Source organism: Lynx canadensis, chromosome X, assembly GCF_007474595.2.
Source record: "Lynx canadensis isolate LIC74 chromosome X, mLynCan4.pri.v2, whole genome shotgun sequence".
NCBI lineage: Eukaryota > Metazoa > Chordata > Mammalia > Carnivora > Felidae > Lynx > Lynx canadensis.
Window position 1 is genome coordinate 86099237 of NC_044321.2, and position 20688 is coordinate 86119924.

Below are 20688 nucleotides of genomic sequence, written 5' to 3' on the forward strand. Positions count from 1 at the left end.
ATAGCCCTGTGATACTTTTCAAGTCACACCAGTCAGATGACCAAGGAGGGGGAGGACTGCACATTCCTGCAGGAGTGCAACTTCACCTGTTCGGAGCTTCCAGCACCAGCAGTAAAAAGCCACAGCAAGTGATTTACATCAGAGGCAGCTGCCAGGACATCACTCCACATGGTAGAACACTGTCAAACATTGCCTTCCAAATCTCACGGCAACACTAGAGAGCACGAGAAGACACTTTAGGGGAAAGGAACTGTCACAGTACAGTACAGTAACAGTGTCTGACTTAGATGATCCGAGCTGGTGGGTATCTTGAGGTTACTCAGCACAAGCTCTTCATTTTACTGATAGGTAAACAAAGACCCTGAGAAGGGGAAGCATCAGCCCAAAGTCATCTAGTTAGCAACGCTCAGGCATGGCACTTGGGTCTCTGGATATCTAGAGCAGTGCTCTTGATTCCATAGCTGTGTATTATCTTCTCCTCCAGCTCTTTGGCTCCTTTCTAACAGAAGCCTCCCTCACTAGTATGGATAATATATTCCACAAATCCCACACTACCCCAAAATGATCAAAGAAGGGATTAAGATAACCACAAACATCTGCTGGGCTATGAATGCATCTTGATTCAGCTCAGAGACACTACACTTTAACATTATCATCAATTATCCTCGATCTAAATAACTACGGTATATTTAAATACACAGAGACTTTTAATTTTTTTTATCTCCCCCCTAGTACTACCCAATGGCTACTTCCCTGCACAAAGGCTATTCCTCTCCTCCCACAAGGGAGCAAAACAAGGGAAACTGAAGACCATCAACTTTGCATAAAGCTAAGAGGCTTTAAGCAAAAGGTTTGGTGGAGAGGAGAATGCAATCAATGTCAAAAAGAAAGTCTGTGATTATCTTTGACTCACAATTATTCAAGAATGTCCTCATCTTGGAGGAAGGACCAATTGCTGGTAGCAAAATAAAAGCATTCTGCCAAGTCCCTTGCCTTGGCAGGCACAGATTAAAAAGCAATCAGACAAAAAAAGAGGTCAGGGTCAAAAATTCTGAGGAGTTAGGTAGAACAGAATCCCAAAGCAAGCTATAGGAACCAGAGTGGAAAAGAGCTGGGGCCCTTATGGCTAACGGGATCTAAAAATGATATGGAAATAACTGCCCTGGCTCCTTGCCTTCTTTTAGCAGGAGGGATTCCTCCCTAGACAGCACATTCTCATCTGCTTCATGGCAACTTCATGGCCAACCCAGGATGTGGAGAGTAGGGCTAGACCCATACTCACCAAATAGGTTGGACAGTTGGCCAGTCATTCATGAAACTGTTTGTAGTGCCTACTGCCCCTTCGGAGTCTAAAATAACCCAGTGTCTGTCCTTTAGGAATTCATAATATAGGGGAGGGCAGACAAGTCAATATAGATTGCTGTGTTCAGCATGAAGGGAATGAAGAGAACGTAGATAACCTCAGCCTTGCATATGGTGGAAAGCTTCATGAGGAGGTTCTAAAGCCTGTGTAAGGTTTTAAAGAATGGGTAAATAGAAGCAAGTCAGCAGAGAGAGGGTAGAGCTAGTGGAAGGAGAGTACATGGAAATGGAATAGCAGGTAGAAACCCTAGATCCTATGAAATAACAGCAGGTTGTGTGAACTATAAAGAGTTCAGCTCATGTGTATGTCCTGGCTTTGTTTTCCGAAGGAGGAGGCTCCAACGAGAGATAATGTTGGAGAAGCAGTGAAGTTCCAGGCCACATAGGACTTTGTAAGCCCTACTAGAACTAAGATTTTATTGTGAGATCTATGGGGAGCCACTGAAGGATTTTGAGCAAGAGTTTCATGATCATATTTATGTTTTGGAAAGATTATGATAGCAGAGTGGCAAATGAATGGAAAAGAGTGAGACTGGTGATTCAGAGACCAGTCTGGAGGCTATTAGGGTAATTCAGACAAGACATTATACAGGTCTGGAGTGGACAGACAGGTATGGAGAAGAGCGGATGAATTTGGGCTTTGTTTAGGAAGATGTGGGCAGAATGTGAAGATGAATTGGAGGTGGTAGTGAAGAAAAGAAAAAACAATTCCCAGGTTTCTGGCTTGAGCAAATAAAGTGCTTGGTGGTGCCATTTGCTGAGATAGAGAAGACATAGCTAAGACTTAGAAAGGGACATGTCTGGTGGGGATTGATAGTTGAATTCTGTATGAGGTATGGTTGTGGTGCAAGTAGAAATCCAAGCAGAAATTGACTGTGCTGACCTGAAGCTAAGGAAAAAGGTCTGAGCAAAAGATACAGATTTAATATTTATCATTGTATTGGTGGGAGTGGAAATCCCTGGCATATATGAAACTACTTTGGGAGAGGCCTACAGCGAGAAGAGAACTAGGATGAGGACAAAACCCTGGGGCATCCCAAATTGTAGGGAAAAAACTAGGAGAGAACATTATGAAATCCAAGGGAACAGAGAGTTTCAGGAAAGAAGAAGGTATCTCGTGCGGTAGAGAAGTGAAGGAAGATTTTTTTAAAAATGAAAAATGTTCTTTGGGTTTGGCAGCAAGCAGGTTACTGGTGACCAGTGTTTGCAGTGAGGCCAGCCCGTGGAGGGCTGAAGAGTAGGTGGGGCAATGAAGGCAAGAAGCTTGAGTGCAGGCAGCTGGAGCAAGGCCTGGCCACCCAAGGAGGTCATGTGCAATATGAGCTCTGACTGTGGAGCAATTAGAGGATAAGGACATTGGTGTGTGTGGCAGTGGTTGGTCTGCACAGGGGTGTGGGGGGGTGGGTACATAGGGAGAAGGGAAAGATGCACATAAACATTGCCTAAATCAGGAGTCAATGGAGAGGCCTCTTGGTAGCCATGGAACCAGGCAGGTGACACAGGGAACGCCAGCTGTTTGCAGGAGGAGAGTAAAAACAAAAACAAAAACAAAAACAAAAACAAAAACAAAACAAGACAAAACAAAAACTTAGTGGTTAATGCATCTGGTCCTGGAATTCATGGGAAACACACAGTTTCTGACAGAGAAGCAGCAGGATGCAGGCATGAGATGAGGATTTAAGAAATCTGTGCTGTTTCACGCGTAACTCTCTAGCTAGGACATAGTCGAAAAACAGGGGCACACAGCCCTTATCGGGGTTGGGAGGAATCCAAATATTCCCTGTGGCTTGGGATAATCTATGATAATGTTCCTTTAGATGGCATGGATAATTAGGAGCTCAATGTGATATATAAATGCCAGAACACTGTTAAAACAGGGAAAATTCTGAAATAATATTAAAATTTTTTAATGTTTATTTTTCAGAGAGAGAGAAAGAGAGAGAGCACAAGCGGGACAGGGTCAGAGAGAGAGGGAGACACAAAACCTGAAGCAGGTTCCAGGTTCTGAGCTGTCAGCACAGAGCCCTATGCAGGGCTCGAACCCACGGACCTTGAGATCACGACCTGAGACAAAGTCAGAAGCTTAACCAACTGAGCCACCCAGGCGCCCCTGCAATAGTATTAAGGAATAACAGGCTCAGAACAGAACAGTCCCACCTGTTCCCGATTCAGACAAACACGCCGATGGAAAAACAATGCAGAGGTAGCTTGCAAATCCAGTAGGGAAGACTTGGGAAGAGATGAAAATGGAAAACTGATATATTTTGTTCAATCTAATGTAAAAAAAAAATACTAGGGAAGAGAAAAAGTCCAAAGAACAGTTCTCCCATAAAATAAAACATATCCCCGAGACAGGAAACTGAAAGTCAAATAGTAAGTCCAAATTGCAATGTCTGGGGGGAAAATATCCTTTCTTATTTTTTCAATGTTTATTTGTTTTTGAGAGAGAGCAAGACAGAGCGGGAGTGGGGGAGAGGCAGAGAAAGAGGGAGACACAGAATCCAAAGCAGGCTACAGACTCTGAGCTGTCAGCACAGAGCCCGACACAGGGCTCCAACCCACGAACCTTGAGATCCTGACCTGAGCTCTGACACTTAACTGACTGAGCCACCCAGGTGCCCCTCCCTTTCTTTAACATTAGCAGGGGTGCCATTTTATAAAGTCGCTGTTCTCCTAACGTAGGCTAAATAAAGTTTAGCCACTAACAGGCTAGGGAGCTTGGGCAAAATCACCTATCAGTTTCTTTACTTGTTGCATGGAGCTCATACGGACCCTGGGAGAAGATGCTTTGGAAACGTACAGAGCAGTGCAGCAATGCTAGCCAGAGGCTGTTACCAGGCAGGGCAAAGTTTCAAGAAGGCAGTTTGAGAGAGCATAAGCCAGAAACGGGTTGGATTGCAGTTGTGTGCAGGAGTGCTAGGTGTTGTGTAAATGTCCTAGTCAGTTCAAGAGGCCTCTGGCAAAGGAAAAGTACACGCTGCCTGGCAAGCTATGTGCTTGATGTTTCCCCAAGGCAGAAGACGGGAGAGCCAAGGGCTGCAGCATATCTCAGGGGTGACCCAGTGTTCTGTTCCCCTCCCAGCTCACCGAGCTCGAGAGGAACAGCTTGAAATCCGAATGGGGCCCGCTGCTCGGCTAAGGAAAACAGTCTCAAATCTTTCTGACATCTGCACAAAAGGGGTACCAAGAGGCTGCCCTGCAGGGTCAACAGTGCTGGGGCCAGTTTAAACAATCCTGCTTGGCCCTGGGAATGCAGGAGGGTAGGGGGGAAAGACTAAAAGGGACCTGGTGGCCCAGGCGGCTTCAAGCATCCGTGTTCACAGGGTCTGCCCCACGTGCACCGGCCTCCTGATCTATCTGGGAAATAGGACATCCCTGGTCTTAACTCATGAAATACAGCTTGGTCTGGCTCAATAACCTTGACAAATGTTCCCAGCAACTTCAGACTTCACAAATAAACTTTAGGACCATGTTTAACTGTGCAGACTCTGAATCTTTTAAATAGTGAAAAAAAATCCTTGTGGTGATATTTTATTTTCCTCAGTCCCACATCCCTTCAACCACTCATGTTTTCAAAGGAGAAGACAGACTAGGGCTCCAGATGTTTGGAACCCAAATGAGAGCTCCATACTGAGGAAGTCCACTGCCTTCCATCTTCAAAGATCAAAATCTCAGCCAGAGGTTAAACAATGAGGTCACCTTAGTCATGTGTATCTGGTGTAGGACTAACCTCTGTTCAGATATATAAGAAGATTTTCTACTTTTGGGGTGCCTGGGTGGCTCAGTCAGTTAAGTGTCTGACTTCGGCTCAGGTCACGATCTCACGGTTCGTGGGTTCAAGCCCCACATTGGGATCTGTGCTGACAGCTCAGAGCCTGGAGCCTGCTTTGGATTATGTGTCTCCCTCTCTCTCTTTACCCCTCCCCTGCTCACGCTCTGTCTCTCTCTGTCTCTCAAAAATGAATAAATGTTAAAAAAAAGATTTTCTACTTTTAAAGGCTCTGCAACCCAACAAACAGCCTGGATCTGCTTCTCAGTTCCCTGGTTGTGGGGTCTGACCAACCACCTCCTATATCCCCTGTAACCTGCCAGGAAATGCCCTTTTGTGTCAAACTTCAAATCTCATCAGTTTCACCTGGGCCATTTTTATTTATTATACCTTCGCAGAGGTAAAGTAAGTCAATAAGGATCACCCATGATGAAAGTAGGTAGAGGACATATCCAAGAGATTTGCAGAAGAAATACAAAATTTGTTCAATGAGTATGTCAAATAACACAACATCACATGCAGTCTGGGAATTGGGATGATTTTACCCATATCAGCAAAAATATCAAGTATTGGCAAGGGTATAGAAACGTGGGAGCTCTTGTACAATGCTGATGGGAGTGTAAATTGGAATGTTTTACAGGGTAAGTGAACATTAGCTTTGAAAATTAAAAATATCTATTATCTTATATCTGGAAATTCTGATCCTTAGTATCTATGCTAGACATAAGAACAAGATCTGTTCAAGGATTTCCACTGTATCACTGCCATTTTTTTTTTTTTAATGGCAAACATTTGGGAAAAAACCTAAGTGTTCACCAAAAGGGGAATGAATGGCTGGGTTAAACTAAGGGATAGGGAAAAAGATCTTAAGAACATATCAAATGGCAGGGTGCCTGGGTGGCTCTGTTGGTTAAGCGGCTGACTCTTGATTTCAGCTCAGGTCATGATCTCACAGTTCGTTAGTTCGAGCCCTGTGTCAGGCTCCATGCTGACAGCATGTAACCTTCTTGGGATTCTTTCCCCCTCTCTCTATGCCCCTTCCACACTCATACACGCTCTATTTCTCTCCCAAAATAAATAAAATAAACCTTAAAAAAAGTGTTTTTCTAAAAATAAAACATATTAAATGGCTAAAAAATCCAAAAACTAAACAAGGCACAGAATATATACTTAGGATGGGGTTTGGGGAAAAAAATACAGAAAATGAAACTAGTTTTATTCATATTTCTACATATCTCTGATTGTGTACAGGGAAAGACAAGGAAGACAATAGAGGGACTAGAGTCTCAAAGGAGACTTCTGCTTTGCCTATATCGCTTGCATGCTGCTTGAGAATGTATTCATATATTTATTATAGAATTATCTGTTTTCTGAAGTGTATCCTGATTGTAGATCAGAGGCAAAGGCATGGGCCCTGGTGACTACAGTGAACATGACTTCTCTGGAAGGCACCAGTGGGTAAAAGTAAATAGGCAAGAAATCAAAGGACCCAGGTAATAGTATGAATCTGTCATCAATTTGCTGTGTGACCCCAGGAAGTCATTTTCCTTCTCAGACTCTGCTTCCTCTGTACAATCGGTGGATAAGATGAGAAGCTCACTAAGATACTTTCTCTTTCTGATATTTTAGGATTCTCTAAGTCAATGCCTTTAATGTATAATGGATCTTGTTGTCCCTTTTGATGAGGAGACAGCTTTTTCTCTTCCTTCAAATTCTGGCATAGTTTGATATTTCACTTTACTCTAAATGGAAGATAACGAAAGAGAAGGTGGAGTGGTCACTCTGTTCCCTGTTTGGCTATGTTTTGAGGGTTTGGTTGACCTATTTATGCTACCTCTCTTTGACAGCGGAAGCTCTTAGGCGTGAGTGTGATGAGATTACAGACACAATGCGGTAAGTCAGAAGATATGAATTCTAAACGGTGGCCATAAATCCCAGAAGCATAGATTCTATTTTATTTTTTCAAGATTGAACCCCCTCAAATGCTTTTTTTTATGAGTCGCGCTAAAGATGTAGGTTTGTTCTGTGAGAAGTATAGGTACAAATTATCTGGAGTAATGCTTCCCATATGCATATACAGGGACTGATGGAAATGCTGTGCCAATGCACTGTGCTCATTGCAATCTGCACTGTTTGAACTGTGCCTTGCTAATAAGGAACAAGACACTGAATACATCACATCATGCTTTTAAACAAATCCTAAGTTTTAATGTAATATCAATAAATCATTCTTTGTGTGCAATAGTCATCCATATTTTTGGATGTTAAGGCTACCCTGTAAACCCTTGATTTTTGACGAGTCACATCCCTAGTCTGTAGATAACAATTGGACCACTTGTTTCCCGGAGAGAAGAACCAAGTTGATACAAATGAGCTATGAGGAGTGCCTGGGTGGCTCAGTGGGTTGAGTGTCTGACTCTTGATTTCGGCTCGGGTCATGATCTCACAGTTATGAGATCATGAGATCAATCCCCATGTTGGGCTCCATGCTGAGCGTGGAGCCTACTTGAGATTCTCTCCCTCTCTCCCTCTGCTTCTCTCTCCCACTTGGCACTCTCTCTGTCTAAAGTAAAAAATAATACAAAAAATTTTTAATGAGCTATGAAAATTTATGTATATCTACAAACATAATCTGGTTCTTCACCACCAAATTGGCTTTTGGAAGTACTTCAGATGAAACCTTGAGGAAACCTTGGCATTAAGTCAATGAAGGAAACCTCTTCCTGGTCCCTCAGGGACTTTGACCAATCTAGTTCTGCCTCTCAGTTGGCTAGCAAAGCTCCTTCCAGCTGGTCCTCATCACTTTTCTTGTTTGATGAAGTCATAAGAGTAAATTCTAAGCAGCCTAATTCTAAAGAAAACACACACACTTCAAGTCAAAATTCCTCTGACTATGTGTCTTTCAGCAATGGAAGAAGCAACTTACTCTCGCTCCTTTCTCAGGAAAGCATTTACAGCCTCCACTGCAGTCTTGGCCTCCACATGGCTTTCCATAAGACTTCTCTCCCTATTAAAAAAAGAGAGAGAGAGAGAGAGAGAGAGAGAGCGAGAAAAGTTAGTAAACTATGTGAACCAAGAAGCAATGTAGCCCCAGGGAACCTAACCCTTAGCCACCCTCCTCCTAACCAAGTAAATTTAGAGTGGCTTAATCATCTCATTTGATGGTAATGTTGAGTCATACTGGACTTGTGTATTTGTGTTCAGTGAGAAAGCAGTAGCTGTAGCAGAGAACTGGAGAGAAATTCAAGGTCTAGAAATGTAATGATAGATGAAAATGGCCACCCTGTACTCTGCTCTTGGGATTTTTCTCCTCAGGCTCTATTTGCAACACATCATTCAGACCTTACAGTAACAGTCCTGTGCCCAGTGAGATCCAAATTCCTCAGTTGGTACCATACAGTATACCCCAAAGTGTTCAATTTCCTTCTTTCTTATTTGCCTTACTATGATTATTATTATTATTACTAGCTCAATTTCTACAAAGCCGCTGCATGACCTGACATGTACTGACCCTGTCTAACCTCACCTTTTCACTCTTTCCCTGGCTCACTCTTCTTCAATCACACTGGTATTCATTCTATAAAAGCTTAAGCCTGTTCCTGCCTCAGGGCCTTTGCCCTTGCTGTTACTTCTGCCTGGAATGCTCTTCTAGATGCTTTTTATTGCTGGCCTCTTTTCATCATCCAGGTCTTAGTTCAATTGTCTATTCTCAGAAAGACTTTTCCTGACTACTCAACCTAAGGCAGCCCTATTACTTCCATCACATTACTATGTTATCCTTTCAACATTAACATCCCCTCTCCCCCCACTAGAATGTAAGCTGCATGTAAGTAACAGCCTTATCTATATTGTCTGATGTTATATCCCCAGTGTCTACAAGAGTGGATGGCACATAGGAAGTTTTGATGACCATATGAATGGAGCTGGGATTTGAACCCATATCTGACTAACTCAAAAGCCTTGACCTTAACCCTTATGTCTTAGAGTTTTCTAAGTCCTCTGTGTACCAGAGCCTCAATGCAAGGGCTCAAAAATGAGAAAAATGCCATTCTGACCCTATCCACCTTGGGAAAAAAGAGCAAAACATAAATTCTAACTATTATCTATAACAAGAACTTTATCTCTAGGGTGGATTTAGTATCATCCAACTTTTTTATTTAATATTGGCTATTTTTTTTCAAAAGAGAAGGGCATATTTATGAGCCAGTCTCATACTTAATCATTCTTGCCTCTTTGTACTGTGAGTCTTTTCCTAATCCCCAGGGAGCACTGTGAATTTCGCAGATGGTCTCTTATCTCTTTAGACATTCCCACAACACTTTATCACCACAACACCTCGGTAATAAGGTAGTGATGGCAGAGCTATGACAAAATATTGCTATTTTAGATTCCAAACACCTTCTTGATATGAGATATTTTATCTCTCTTATATGCCTTTGACATGGTAAGTGCTATTGTACACTTTCCAGTTTGCCCTCCATTTTATGGTATATAGGACAGGCAAGTATTCATAAGGGTGAGATCAAGAGGTGCTGTGGGAGGAGGAAGCAGGGGGCAGGCATAGGATAGAGAACAGAGAGACAGACCAGCTCTGAATTTAACCTTCACCCATGCTGTCACCTTTGCCTAATGTTGAGTACTATATTCCTTGGGATAGTGGATAATTTGCATTTGCTTTTACATATACTTCTGTATTTTACAAGTAATCTTCAATGAGCACATATAATTAGGAAGAAGAAGAGCAATTATATTACTAAATGATAAAAGTCATCCTCTTTTTTTTTTTTAATTTTTTTTTTTTTAACATTTATTTATTTTTGAGACAGAGAGAGAGAGAGAGCATGAACAGGGGAGGGTCAGAGGAAGAGGGAGACATAGAATCTGAAACAGGCTCCAGGCTCTGAGCTGTCAGCACAGAGCCTGACGCGGGGCTCGAACCCACAGACCGCGAGATCATGACCTGAGCCGAAGTCAGACGCTTAACCGACTGAGCCACCCAGGCGCCCCAAAAGTCATCCTCTTTAAGGGAGAGGACTCACCAGGCATTGCCAAAGTTGAAGTGGTATCCATTTGGAGCTGTGGCCTACTTCCAAACAATGCCTTTTTGGTGTCCCATAAAATTTGCCTATCATGGACCAAAACTTTCAAGATTACTAGCATAGAGCAAGGAGGCCTGAAGCAACGGAGCTGGAGAACATAGAGGATAAAATCCTATTAACAGGCACTGAATAAAAATGTAAGGAACAGAAGCTAAGGTTTCTTGGGAACTTGGCAGAACAAGGAGGCAAAGACATCCAGCTAACAGACAGGAAGCCATCACTGCCCTCTGTCACTGGGGAAAGTAACTAGAGAAGGCCCACTGGCCACAAGGCAATTTCCTGTAATTCTGGCCCTGGCAGATCCCCCAGGAGTCTTCAATTACAGTGAGGGGGGGAGGAATGAAAGGAGTTGTTTCCAGGGAACATGACAAGACCAGGCTCTGAGGAAGTTTCTTCCCTATCCTGGCTTGTCTGGGGATACTCCAACTCCTTCTCAACCAGACCACATCACTAGTGTCATTCCCATCCTGGAATTCTCTCTGGATTCCTCTCAAAACCCAACCCCTCCCTACATCCGCAGAAAATTAGAACTGGAAAGGCCCTGAGAGATCATCCGGTACAGCCATTCTTAATTCTATCAGACTGGCACACCATTTTTTTATTGTGAATGTATATTATTCTTTCTTGGCATCTTGAAAAAAAATGCATAGGAATAAGTTATAATAAAGATGTAAGCAATACTTTAAAAAGCACATATTATGCCATAATTGTATTGCAAAGCAAAAACAAAAGCCATTTATAATGAAACAATATATATTCCAATATGTAAATGCTCATACATCACTCTATTAGAAGATGGAATGAAGTTGTCAGAGGCTAGCAGCTCAGTGCAGAATCACTATGAATGGGACAGCTTGTTGAAGCAGAATGACACTGGGATGTGGTATTGGTGACTCAAGTACGATGAATAGTGTTGCTATTACTATGGTAATTCTCTGAAATGGTGAATAACTCCTGGTAAAGTTCTGGGGGAAAAAGTTCAATATTTCCTTTATTTACTGTGAAGGTTTTTTTAATATAAAAAATTTTTTTATGTTTATATATTTTTGAGAGAGAGAGAGACAGAGACAGAGCATAAGTGGGGGAGGGGCAGAGAGAGAGGGAGACACAGAATCCAAAATGGGCTCCAGGCCCTGAGCTGTCAGCACAGAGCCTGATGTGGGGCTTGAACCCACCTGTGAGATCATGACCTGAGCCGAAGTCAGACACTTAATCTACTGAGTCACCCAGACGCCCCTATTTACTGTGTAGTTTTAATCAGTAATAATAAAACCAAGAAACAACTCATGGCAATATGTAGCATGTGGTTATGTTCTAGGCTCAGAAAATTATAAACAGTTTTCACTTCCCTGAATGTCCAGAAGTCTTCTAAATGGAGGGAAAGATATAAGACAATTCTTTGTAGTGTGTAGAACACCTATCATTCCTGGCTCCTACAAGAGCCACCCCCCTCCTCCTAATCATTTTAACAATGAAAACTGCCCTCACAATTTCCAAAATACCTCCTAGGGGTAGGATATTTCTGTTAAGAACTATAGTCTAAGCCACACCACTCATTTTACAGATAAGAGCTCTGAAGGAAATAACTTTGGTCCATGTCACACTGTTAGCAATTGTTATCCTAATTCCATATTCTTCCCACTATTCAAAACCCCTCAAGGCCAAGTTCAGGTTCCATTTCTTCCATGAGTACTCCAGCTCAGTAAAAAGACACAGCAGGCACTGAGTATTCTGCCTATTGAACAAGTGTCACATGTTGCTGTGGGACAGCCCTTGCAATGTTTCTTAGGCTGCATGATTGAGAGTCTTGTTTCCTCAACCAAACAATAATGTTGATAAGAGAAAGATCAATATATTTTACCTCTTTGTATATTCCCACAGTATTAGAAGAGCATCCTAGGATCTCGTCATTACCTGAGGCAGTATACCTTAGTTAAGTGTATAAGCTCTGGAGTCAATCTGTATAGGCTTAAATCCCAGCCTAGATGGGATTGACCTTAGACAAGTGACCTAAAGTATGAAATGGAAATGGCAACAATATCTACTGTATAGGGGTTGGCTGGAGGATTCAAGAAGATAAAGCATGCAAAGCACAGTGCCTGGCTCACAGTAAGCACTTTGTGTCAGCTATTATTATTACATTAACATTAGCTGGGCCACACTGTTTGACATTCCTGTAACACTCGACTGCTCTCTGGAGCTGAGGGTCAAGTGATATGCAATGATATGTCCATGCCAGTTTGTCTATGGCTGATATCCACTCAGCTTGGTGAGGACATCCATTTGGATTGTTGATGTCTGCATATAATTGATTGTTAAATATTTTTAAGATCACCAGTATCTATCACCAGTATCACATCTATCTGTTTGCTGATGCTGGTTCCTTTGTCTAAAATGCCTTCCCTATCCCTTTTCCCCATTCATCACAAACCAAACTTCTACACATTCTTCAAAACCCAGCCCAAACATCATCTTCTTGGTGAAGACCTCACCCCACCACCACCACCACCAATTTTTGCCTTTCGGTAATTTCTGGAAGAAGTTTTTACTCCCTCCTCTTTGCTATATTTGACACAACACATTTTGGTTCTGCCATCAGACTGGAAAAAGAACTCTGTTTTATTCTTCTCTTTAGCCCTTGCATAATCAGGTACTTGGTAAAGGGCTGTGAAATAATTGATCTCACAACAATGGAGTTACAAGTGTTAGACTGGCTCTGCTTGGTATTCTCCCTCTCCCTTTGGTTTCCTGAAATAGACATTTACATCACAGTGTCCCTTCCAGAAGTCAGTATGTTTTTCCAGGCATCACCGGTGCTTTCTGTCAGGAGTGGTGGCAGGGATGACAATGACACAAAAGGTAACCAGGAAGCAAGAGATGTGATGTAAGAATATAAGAGCAGCTTAGCTTAGCTGGAGTGGCTGAACGGTTGGCCAAAGTGATTTACTCTTGTGAGAAGATCCTCCAGAAGTGTAGGTCACAGGAAGCTGGCTGTGCAACATTTTATCTTGACCATTCATTCAACAAATGTTTATTAAGCATCTACCATGTGCTAGGTACTGCACTAGACATGGCAGCTAGAGGCTGTATCATACAGCCACAGGTGAAACCAAATCCCCGCTGTCATGGTGTTTGCAATCCAGAGGGGAAGACAAACAGTAAACAAACAAATGCTACATCTATATTTGTCCAATCATATGTGTTACAGAGGAAAATAAGGGCATGGCAAGAATGACACGAAATGTTGTAGTCAGCTTGTTACTGTATATAGGAAAGTCAGGGAAGGCTTTGCTCATAAGGTAACTTCTGAGCAGAGAACAGTGTTTCTTCAAGCATGGTCCTTGGGCCAGTGTCGTTAGCCCTGGAAACTTATTAGAAATGTGAATTATTGCCCCCTTCCAGACCTAATCAATCATAAATTTCAGAGTGGGACCCAGCAATCTGTGTTTTAACAAGCACTTTGGGTGTTTCTACTGCACGGTAAAGTCTGAGAATCTCTGCTATAGAAAATGAGGGAGAGAGCTAGGTAGTAATCTGGGGTAAGAGTGTTCCAGGCAAAGGGAAGAGCAAGAGCAAAGGCAGTAGATGAGAGAACATGCTTGATGTTTGGCTGAGCAGCAAGGAGGCCAGAGTGCTGGAATGGAATAAAGGGAATAGAAATGATGAGGAGGTCAGAGATGTAGCAGGAGCCAGATCATCAAAGATTTTAGAGACCACTCTAAGAACTTTGCCTTTGGAAACAAATGAGCAAAGAAAAAAGAGAGAGAGAGAGACAAACCATGAAACAGACTCTTAACTCTAGAGAACAAACTGATAGGACAGGGGAGGTGGGTGGGGAAGATGGGAGAAATAGGTGATGAGGATTCAGGAGTGGTCTTGTGATGAGCACCTGGTGATGTATGGAAGTGCTGAATTACTCTATTGTACACCTGAAACTAACATAACACTGCATGTTAATTAACTGGAATTTATTTATTTTTTGCTTATGTTTATTTTTTTAATTGCTGGGACAAAGATGGAATTTTATTTCATTTCTTTAAAATTTATTTATTTATTTATTTTGAGGGGCACCAGGTGCCTCAGTTGGTTGAATGTACAACTTCAGCTCAGGTCATAGGCTCTATGCTGACAGCTTGGAGCCTGCTTGGGATTCTGTGTCTCCCACTCTACCTGCCCCTCCCTTGCTTGTGCTCAAGAGAGAGAGACAGAGACAGAGACAGAGACAGAGAGACAGAGAGAGACAGAGAGACAGAGACACACACACACACACAGAATATGGCAGAGAGGGCAGAGAGGGGAGAGAGAGAATCCCAAGCAGGCTCTGCGCTGTCAGCATGGAGCCCGATGCCAGGCTTGAACTCACGAACTGTGATATCATGACCTGAGCCAAAGTCAAGAGTCAGATGCTTAACAAACTGAACCACCTAGGTGCCCCAGCTAACTGAAATTTAAATAAAAACGTTTTAAAAAGAATGGTTTTGAGCACAGGAGTGACATCTCCTGTTGGAGGAGGTGGCCTTCATGGGCATCAAGAATTTTGGTTTTGAGATATCTATTAGATATCTAAATGGAGAAATCAGCTAGCTAGCTGGCTATGGAATCTGGAGTCCCAGGGAGCATGGCTAGCTTAGACATGTACATATGGTACTTTAGTCAGTAATGACTCCACTATGTTGTAGTAAAAAAAACCCAAATCTCAGTGGTTTAATGCAACTGAGGTTTATTTTTTGTTCATGTCATGATTCAATGAGGGATAGGCAGGTCTCTTTAGTGGTTTCTTTCCAAACGTGATTTGAATTTCCAAGATGCCTATGTCTAGCAACTCTACTACCTCAGATGCTAATAGTTTCTCCCCACTGTGCTCATATTCCCCTTTGAAAGAACTAGACAGAGCAGATGACCTAACAGCATGGAAACTAGGAGAGAACAGAGATTATTTGGTGAGCACCATTTCTGCCACCACTGGTATATACATACAAGACTAGATGATAGTACCAAGGGAGCAAATGTAGAGAAAGAATGACAAACTGTAGTAAAGGGCCCACTTGAGGTTAGTGGTCATGAACTTAAAGGAACATCAGCTATCAACGCCATGATGTTTTCTCTAGCCTTGTTCAGCCAGGTGGGTACAGATGCACATTAGCAGAAGAATCAGAGATAATCAAAGTTGGTTTCTGCTAGGGGAGCGTGATAAAGGAAAAGAACGGCAAGGGATTCAAAGGTACGTGGTAAAGCTATGTGGTAAAAAGGATTGAGGCTTCCTAAGGAGGGAAGTGAGTACAGGCAGGCGGTGGGTAACAGGCAGTGAAGAAGGTAGTAGAATCAATGGATGATTGATCCTGATGAAGTTGAAACAACGTGTGGATTTTAGAATTGTGACCAGATTTTGGAAGATAGAAGAGGTGGTGTTGTAAAGAGGCTGGGGCCTGTTAATACTCTACATAGTGCAAACTCAGATGCACCTTGGAATATAATAAATACTTGCTGAAGTAGCTCAGTAAATGGTTGAAATGGTTGCTCAATCCTGGTTTCATACAACATAACAGAACTCTTCTGTTTTGATGACTCCGGGTTTCTTCAAAACACCTTTCACACCAAATCTCATTTGATTTCCTACCATAAGTCTGAAATGGGTATTTTGGATGTACAGATATGTGTAGAAACATAAACCCATATACAATATTACAATGATTTCTTAAAATTTTTAATGTTTTTAAAAAACGTTTTATTTATTTTTGAGAGAGACAGGGACAGAGCATGAGCAGGGCAGGAGAGAGTCAGCATAGAGCCTGATACAGGCCTCGAACCCACAAACCATGAAATCATGACCTGAGCTGAAATCGGACGTTTAACCGACTGAGCCACCCAGATGCCCCTGAATTTTTTAAATTTTTTTGAAATTTACTTTTGAGAGAGAGAGACAAACAGAGAGAGTCAGAGTGTGAGGGGGAGGGGCAGAAAGAGGGAGACAGAATCTGAAGCAGGCTCCATGCTCCAAGCTGTCAGCACAGAGCATGACGTGGGGCTCCAATCCATGAACTGTGAGATCATGATCTGAGGTGACGTTGGACACTTAACCAACTGAGCCATGCAAGTGCCCTACAATGATTTTTTTATATCTACAACTACCCTCCTAGACAGTAAGTTCTCCTGAGATTGAAGACTGGTTTATTCACCATAAGGCAAATCAATTCAAACCAACCCTTTAAGCCTCAATTTCGTCAACTCTAAAACAGGGGTAATATTTTACTTCATAGGATTTCATGAGGTTAGAGATAATGCCCCTAACAAAATGCTTGCCAGATATAGTATGCTCAATGTATGTTAGCTGGTATTATTTATAGTTACAATATCTAGTACTGTGCCTGCTGTACCTAACAGGTGTCCACTCAATGACTGATTTGCATTTTCTTTTTTTTTTTTTTTACTTTTAAGTGTATTTATTTTGAGAGAGAGAGACAGAGAGAGACAGAGAGAGAAAGGAGCAGAGGGGGGAGGGAGAGAATCCCAAGCAGGCTCTGCACTGTTGCACAAAGCCCGATGTGGGGCTCAAACTCATGCACCATGAGATCATGACTTGAGCCGAAACCAAGAGTCGGATGCTTAACTGACTGAGCCACCCAGGCGCCTGTGTTTTCCATTTTCAAGATGAGGAAATGACAACTCAGCTGTTAATGACTTCCTCAGTATAGGAAGTTCAGTGTCAGGGTTGGCATAAGAACCCAGGTATCCTCACTCTCTGCCTCTTGTTTTTTTTTCCATCAGACCCACTGCCACTAGTTCCAAGAATTACCCTGAAATTGAGGAGTCAGGGAAAGAAAAATAAGGGTCAAGAGAGGTGCCCTTTTTCTTCTTTTGCATCCTTTACCAACATTAGTTTACTGATCTTACAATATTACTTGTACCATTTCTACACTTTCTAAACAACCTTCATATATGATTCTCATAGATACTTTTGAAACATACAAAAGAAGAATTTTTATATGTCCATTTTTCAGATTAAAAAAATAAAACAAAACAAACCTAAATCTCAGAGAGTTGGTGTCACTTGCTAGTTAAATTACAAAGTGAAGACTCAAGGCCAGGGCTTCGTATCTCAGTGCACAGCTAAACTTCTAAAAGGGGAAAAGTGATATAAGATGCTGAAGTGCCATTTTACCAGTTGTGGGTCAACTCAGGGCCTGGAAACCCAGCGAGGCCTCTTTGGCTGGATCAGACCTATTCCTGGGGCCACATTCATGATTGTGGCTAGTATTCATCCACCAAACCAGACCCCTTAAACACCTGCCTAGGTTTCTGAACTTTATGCTAATAATACAGAAAGTCTGGCTTTACTTTGAGCAATTTTAAAACCAAACCTGTTCATTGAAGTCTAAACATATACACACACTAAACCAAGCTGAATCTTTTTTTTTTAAGCTTATTTATTTAGTTTGAGACACAGAGAGAGAGCATGGGGGAGGGGCAGAGAGAAAGGGAGAGAAAGCGAATCTGAAGCAGGCTCCACATTGACAGCACAGAGTCCAGTGTGGGGTTCGAACTCATGAACGTGAGATCATGACCTGAGCTGGAATTGAGAGTCAGACACTCAACCGACTGAGCCACCCAGGCACCCCTAAACCAACCTGAATTTTGTCCCATGTTTAATGTGCATTTGCCTTTTAAGAACAACTCCCTCTGACTTTATGAATGAAAAGCTCTGGGGAAAGAAGGAAGTGATCTGTGGGAGCTGGCTCCCTACCAGGTGGAACTTGTCATCCACACTTTATTTTAAGGATGAAGCTGACACCAGACATTACTGAGTAGTTCAGGAAGGCAGTTCCCTCCAACACGTGTCTGTGTTCACACACATTCACAAACACAACTGATGGGGACGGGGTTGGGATAGGGGTAGGGAGGAAAACAGCCATGCTGGATTTCACTTGAAAAAGCCGGAGCCAGCCAGAATGAACCAGGGCCTGAGGGGATGTACTGCTCAGTTAGACCTTCAAATGAATTTGCCAAGCAAACGCTTAACACACAAATAGACAAACTAAATGTTGCCCATAATGTTCTTAAAATAGATGCCTCCCTTTCCCTTGCCAGGAACTACTGACTGAGCGGCTATGAAAGAACAGCATTTCCTAGGGCCAGTCACTGGAAGCAGGTGAGGCATCTTTGAGCATTAAGGCTGGAAAGGGCCTAAGGACACAAGGCTCCACAGTTCACACATAGTTAGGGTGACCAGATTTAGCAAATAAAAATGCAGGATGCTGAGTTAAATTTGAATTTCAGAAAAAAAAGGGAAAAACTTTTTATTATAAGTGTGTTCCAAATTAACATAAATGTGTTGCATGCAATATTCGGGACACACTTATACTAAAAACCTGTTTGTTGTTTATTGGGAAATTTAAATATAACTGTGCATCCTTGATTTTATTGGGAAATCCTATGAGTGGCACATGACATCACACACTTGTGCAACAAGTTTGGTTGTGAGGTGTGTTGAAGTAATTGTTAGTACAAACTCTGCAAGTTACTTTTCAGAAAACTGAGACGGTATTCAAGTTTCTGTAATCAAGTCACTCTTACTTCCATTCTAATATCCAAATCAGGAAGGAAAGTAGAATTATAACTAACATTGTGAGGATTAGATTTATTCATTCATTCAACGAATATTTATTGAGTGCCAGGCACTATGCTAGGTATTGGGGATATGATGACAAAAACATTGAATACAACTTGTATAGGAATTGTCCATAGAGCTTTATTCATAATAACCCCAAGGTGGAAATAGTTCCATCAATGGGTGAATGAATAAACAAATTGTGGTATACTGTTCAAGAATTTAAAAATGAACAAACTATTGATTCGTGTAACTGCATGGATGAATCTTACAGACATTATAGAAGCCAGACACATAAAAACACATTTGGTATGAATCTACTTATACAAAGCTCTAGAACAGGCAAAGGGAGTACATGATCATAGAAGCCATTATAGTGGTTATCCCTGCAGGGGTGGGAAGGTGATGTTGACTGGTAGGTAAAAGGGTACTTTCTGGGATGGCAGACATGTTCTATATTTTGTTTGGAGTGATGTTTATGAGTGTACACATTTGTCAAAACTCATGAAAATACACATTTATGATCAGTACATTTCATTTGTGTAAGCTACAACCAAGTTAAAAAATAGAGTCCCTGACATCACGGAGCTTCCATTCTCATATGGGATACAGATAAATACTTACACAAATATTTAAAGAATAATAATTGTGAAAAGTGTGACAGAGAGAAACAGGGTGCTATGAAAATTTACGACGTTTAAGTCATTAAGACATAAGCATTATTTTTTCATTTAACAAAGACTTACTGAGTGCCTACTCTGTGCCAGCTATTGGATTATACCCTGGGAGTATAACATTAAATAAAACAGACTTGCTTCTTTGCTGTATATCCTTGTAGAGGAGACAGACATTGGGAGAGTAAATGATAATCTTTTAATTACAATTGTGCTATATGATACAAAGGACACCAACATAAGGATATGAGGACATATAACAGGGGCACTTGGCCTCCATGGTGTGATCAGTGAAGGTTTATCTAAGAAAGTATAGTTCAACTGAGGTCTGAAGAATGAAGTGGCATAAACTAAGTCAAGGGATGGGAGTGAGCAGAGGATCTTCCAGGCAGAGGAAACAATACAGGCACATGCCCTGTGGTGAAAGAAAGCATGGCACATAGGGGGAACTTAAAGAAAGCCACAGTGACTGAAACAAGAAAGTAAAGGGGAGAGTAACCATGAGATGATACTGTACAGGCAGGGAAATACCTGCTCATGCAGAGTCTTGTAGGACATGTTAGGTACAGAGTCTTGTAGGACATGTTGGGAAGGTTGATTCTTATCCTCAGAGCAACAAGAAGTCACTGAGTAATTTTAAGTAGGGAATAACTTGATCAGATTGACATTTTAGAAAAAAATGTTCTAGTGGCAGTAAGGATAATGGACAGGAGGGGGTGGTAGTGAGGTGGGAAACCAATTAAGAGACTGTTGCAATGAGAGAAGTTGGTGGCCTGAACAAGGATTATGGAGGTTGGATGCGGAGAAGTGAATGGATCTAAGGCACAGTTAAATAGAGGGGGCATGGCCAACAAGGGACAAGACTAGAACCAAGGCTTTCTTACATCTAATCCACTTCACTGATTTGAGAACAACCATCAATGCACATCTGCCATGTCTAAAGGCACTATGTTGACCACTATGGAAAAAGACGAATATTTAGAAAACATTTATTTCACACAAGGAACTTAAAACCTAATGAAGGAGATAAATATAATCAAAAGAAGAAACTGTCTTCTCTCAAAAACCTTTGATTACTCCTTCTTACCTGTAAAGTTGCAAAGTTCAACATCTAAATATGACATTTAAGGGCCCTTCTAAATCAGGCTCAACCTACCATTGCAGACCCACCTATCAGCT

General features: G+C 41.8%; 1 protein-coding gene across 3 annotated transcripts in view; it reads right to left on the minus strand.

The window, feature by feature from the left end:
• COL4A6 (collagen type IV alpha 6 chain) overlaps positions 1-20688 on the minus strand; it is a 318514-nt gene that overhangs the window by 167403 nt on the left and 130423 nt on the right. For all 3 annotated transcript variants that reach the window (XM_030305618.1, XM_030305619.1, XM_030305620.1), the window contains exon 3: positions 8058-8138. In XM_030305618.1, the coding sequence (XP_030161478.1) occupies positions 8058-8138 (81 nt within the window). The remainder of the gene's footprint in view (positions 1-8057; positions 8139-20688) is intronic.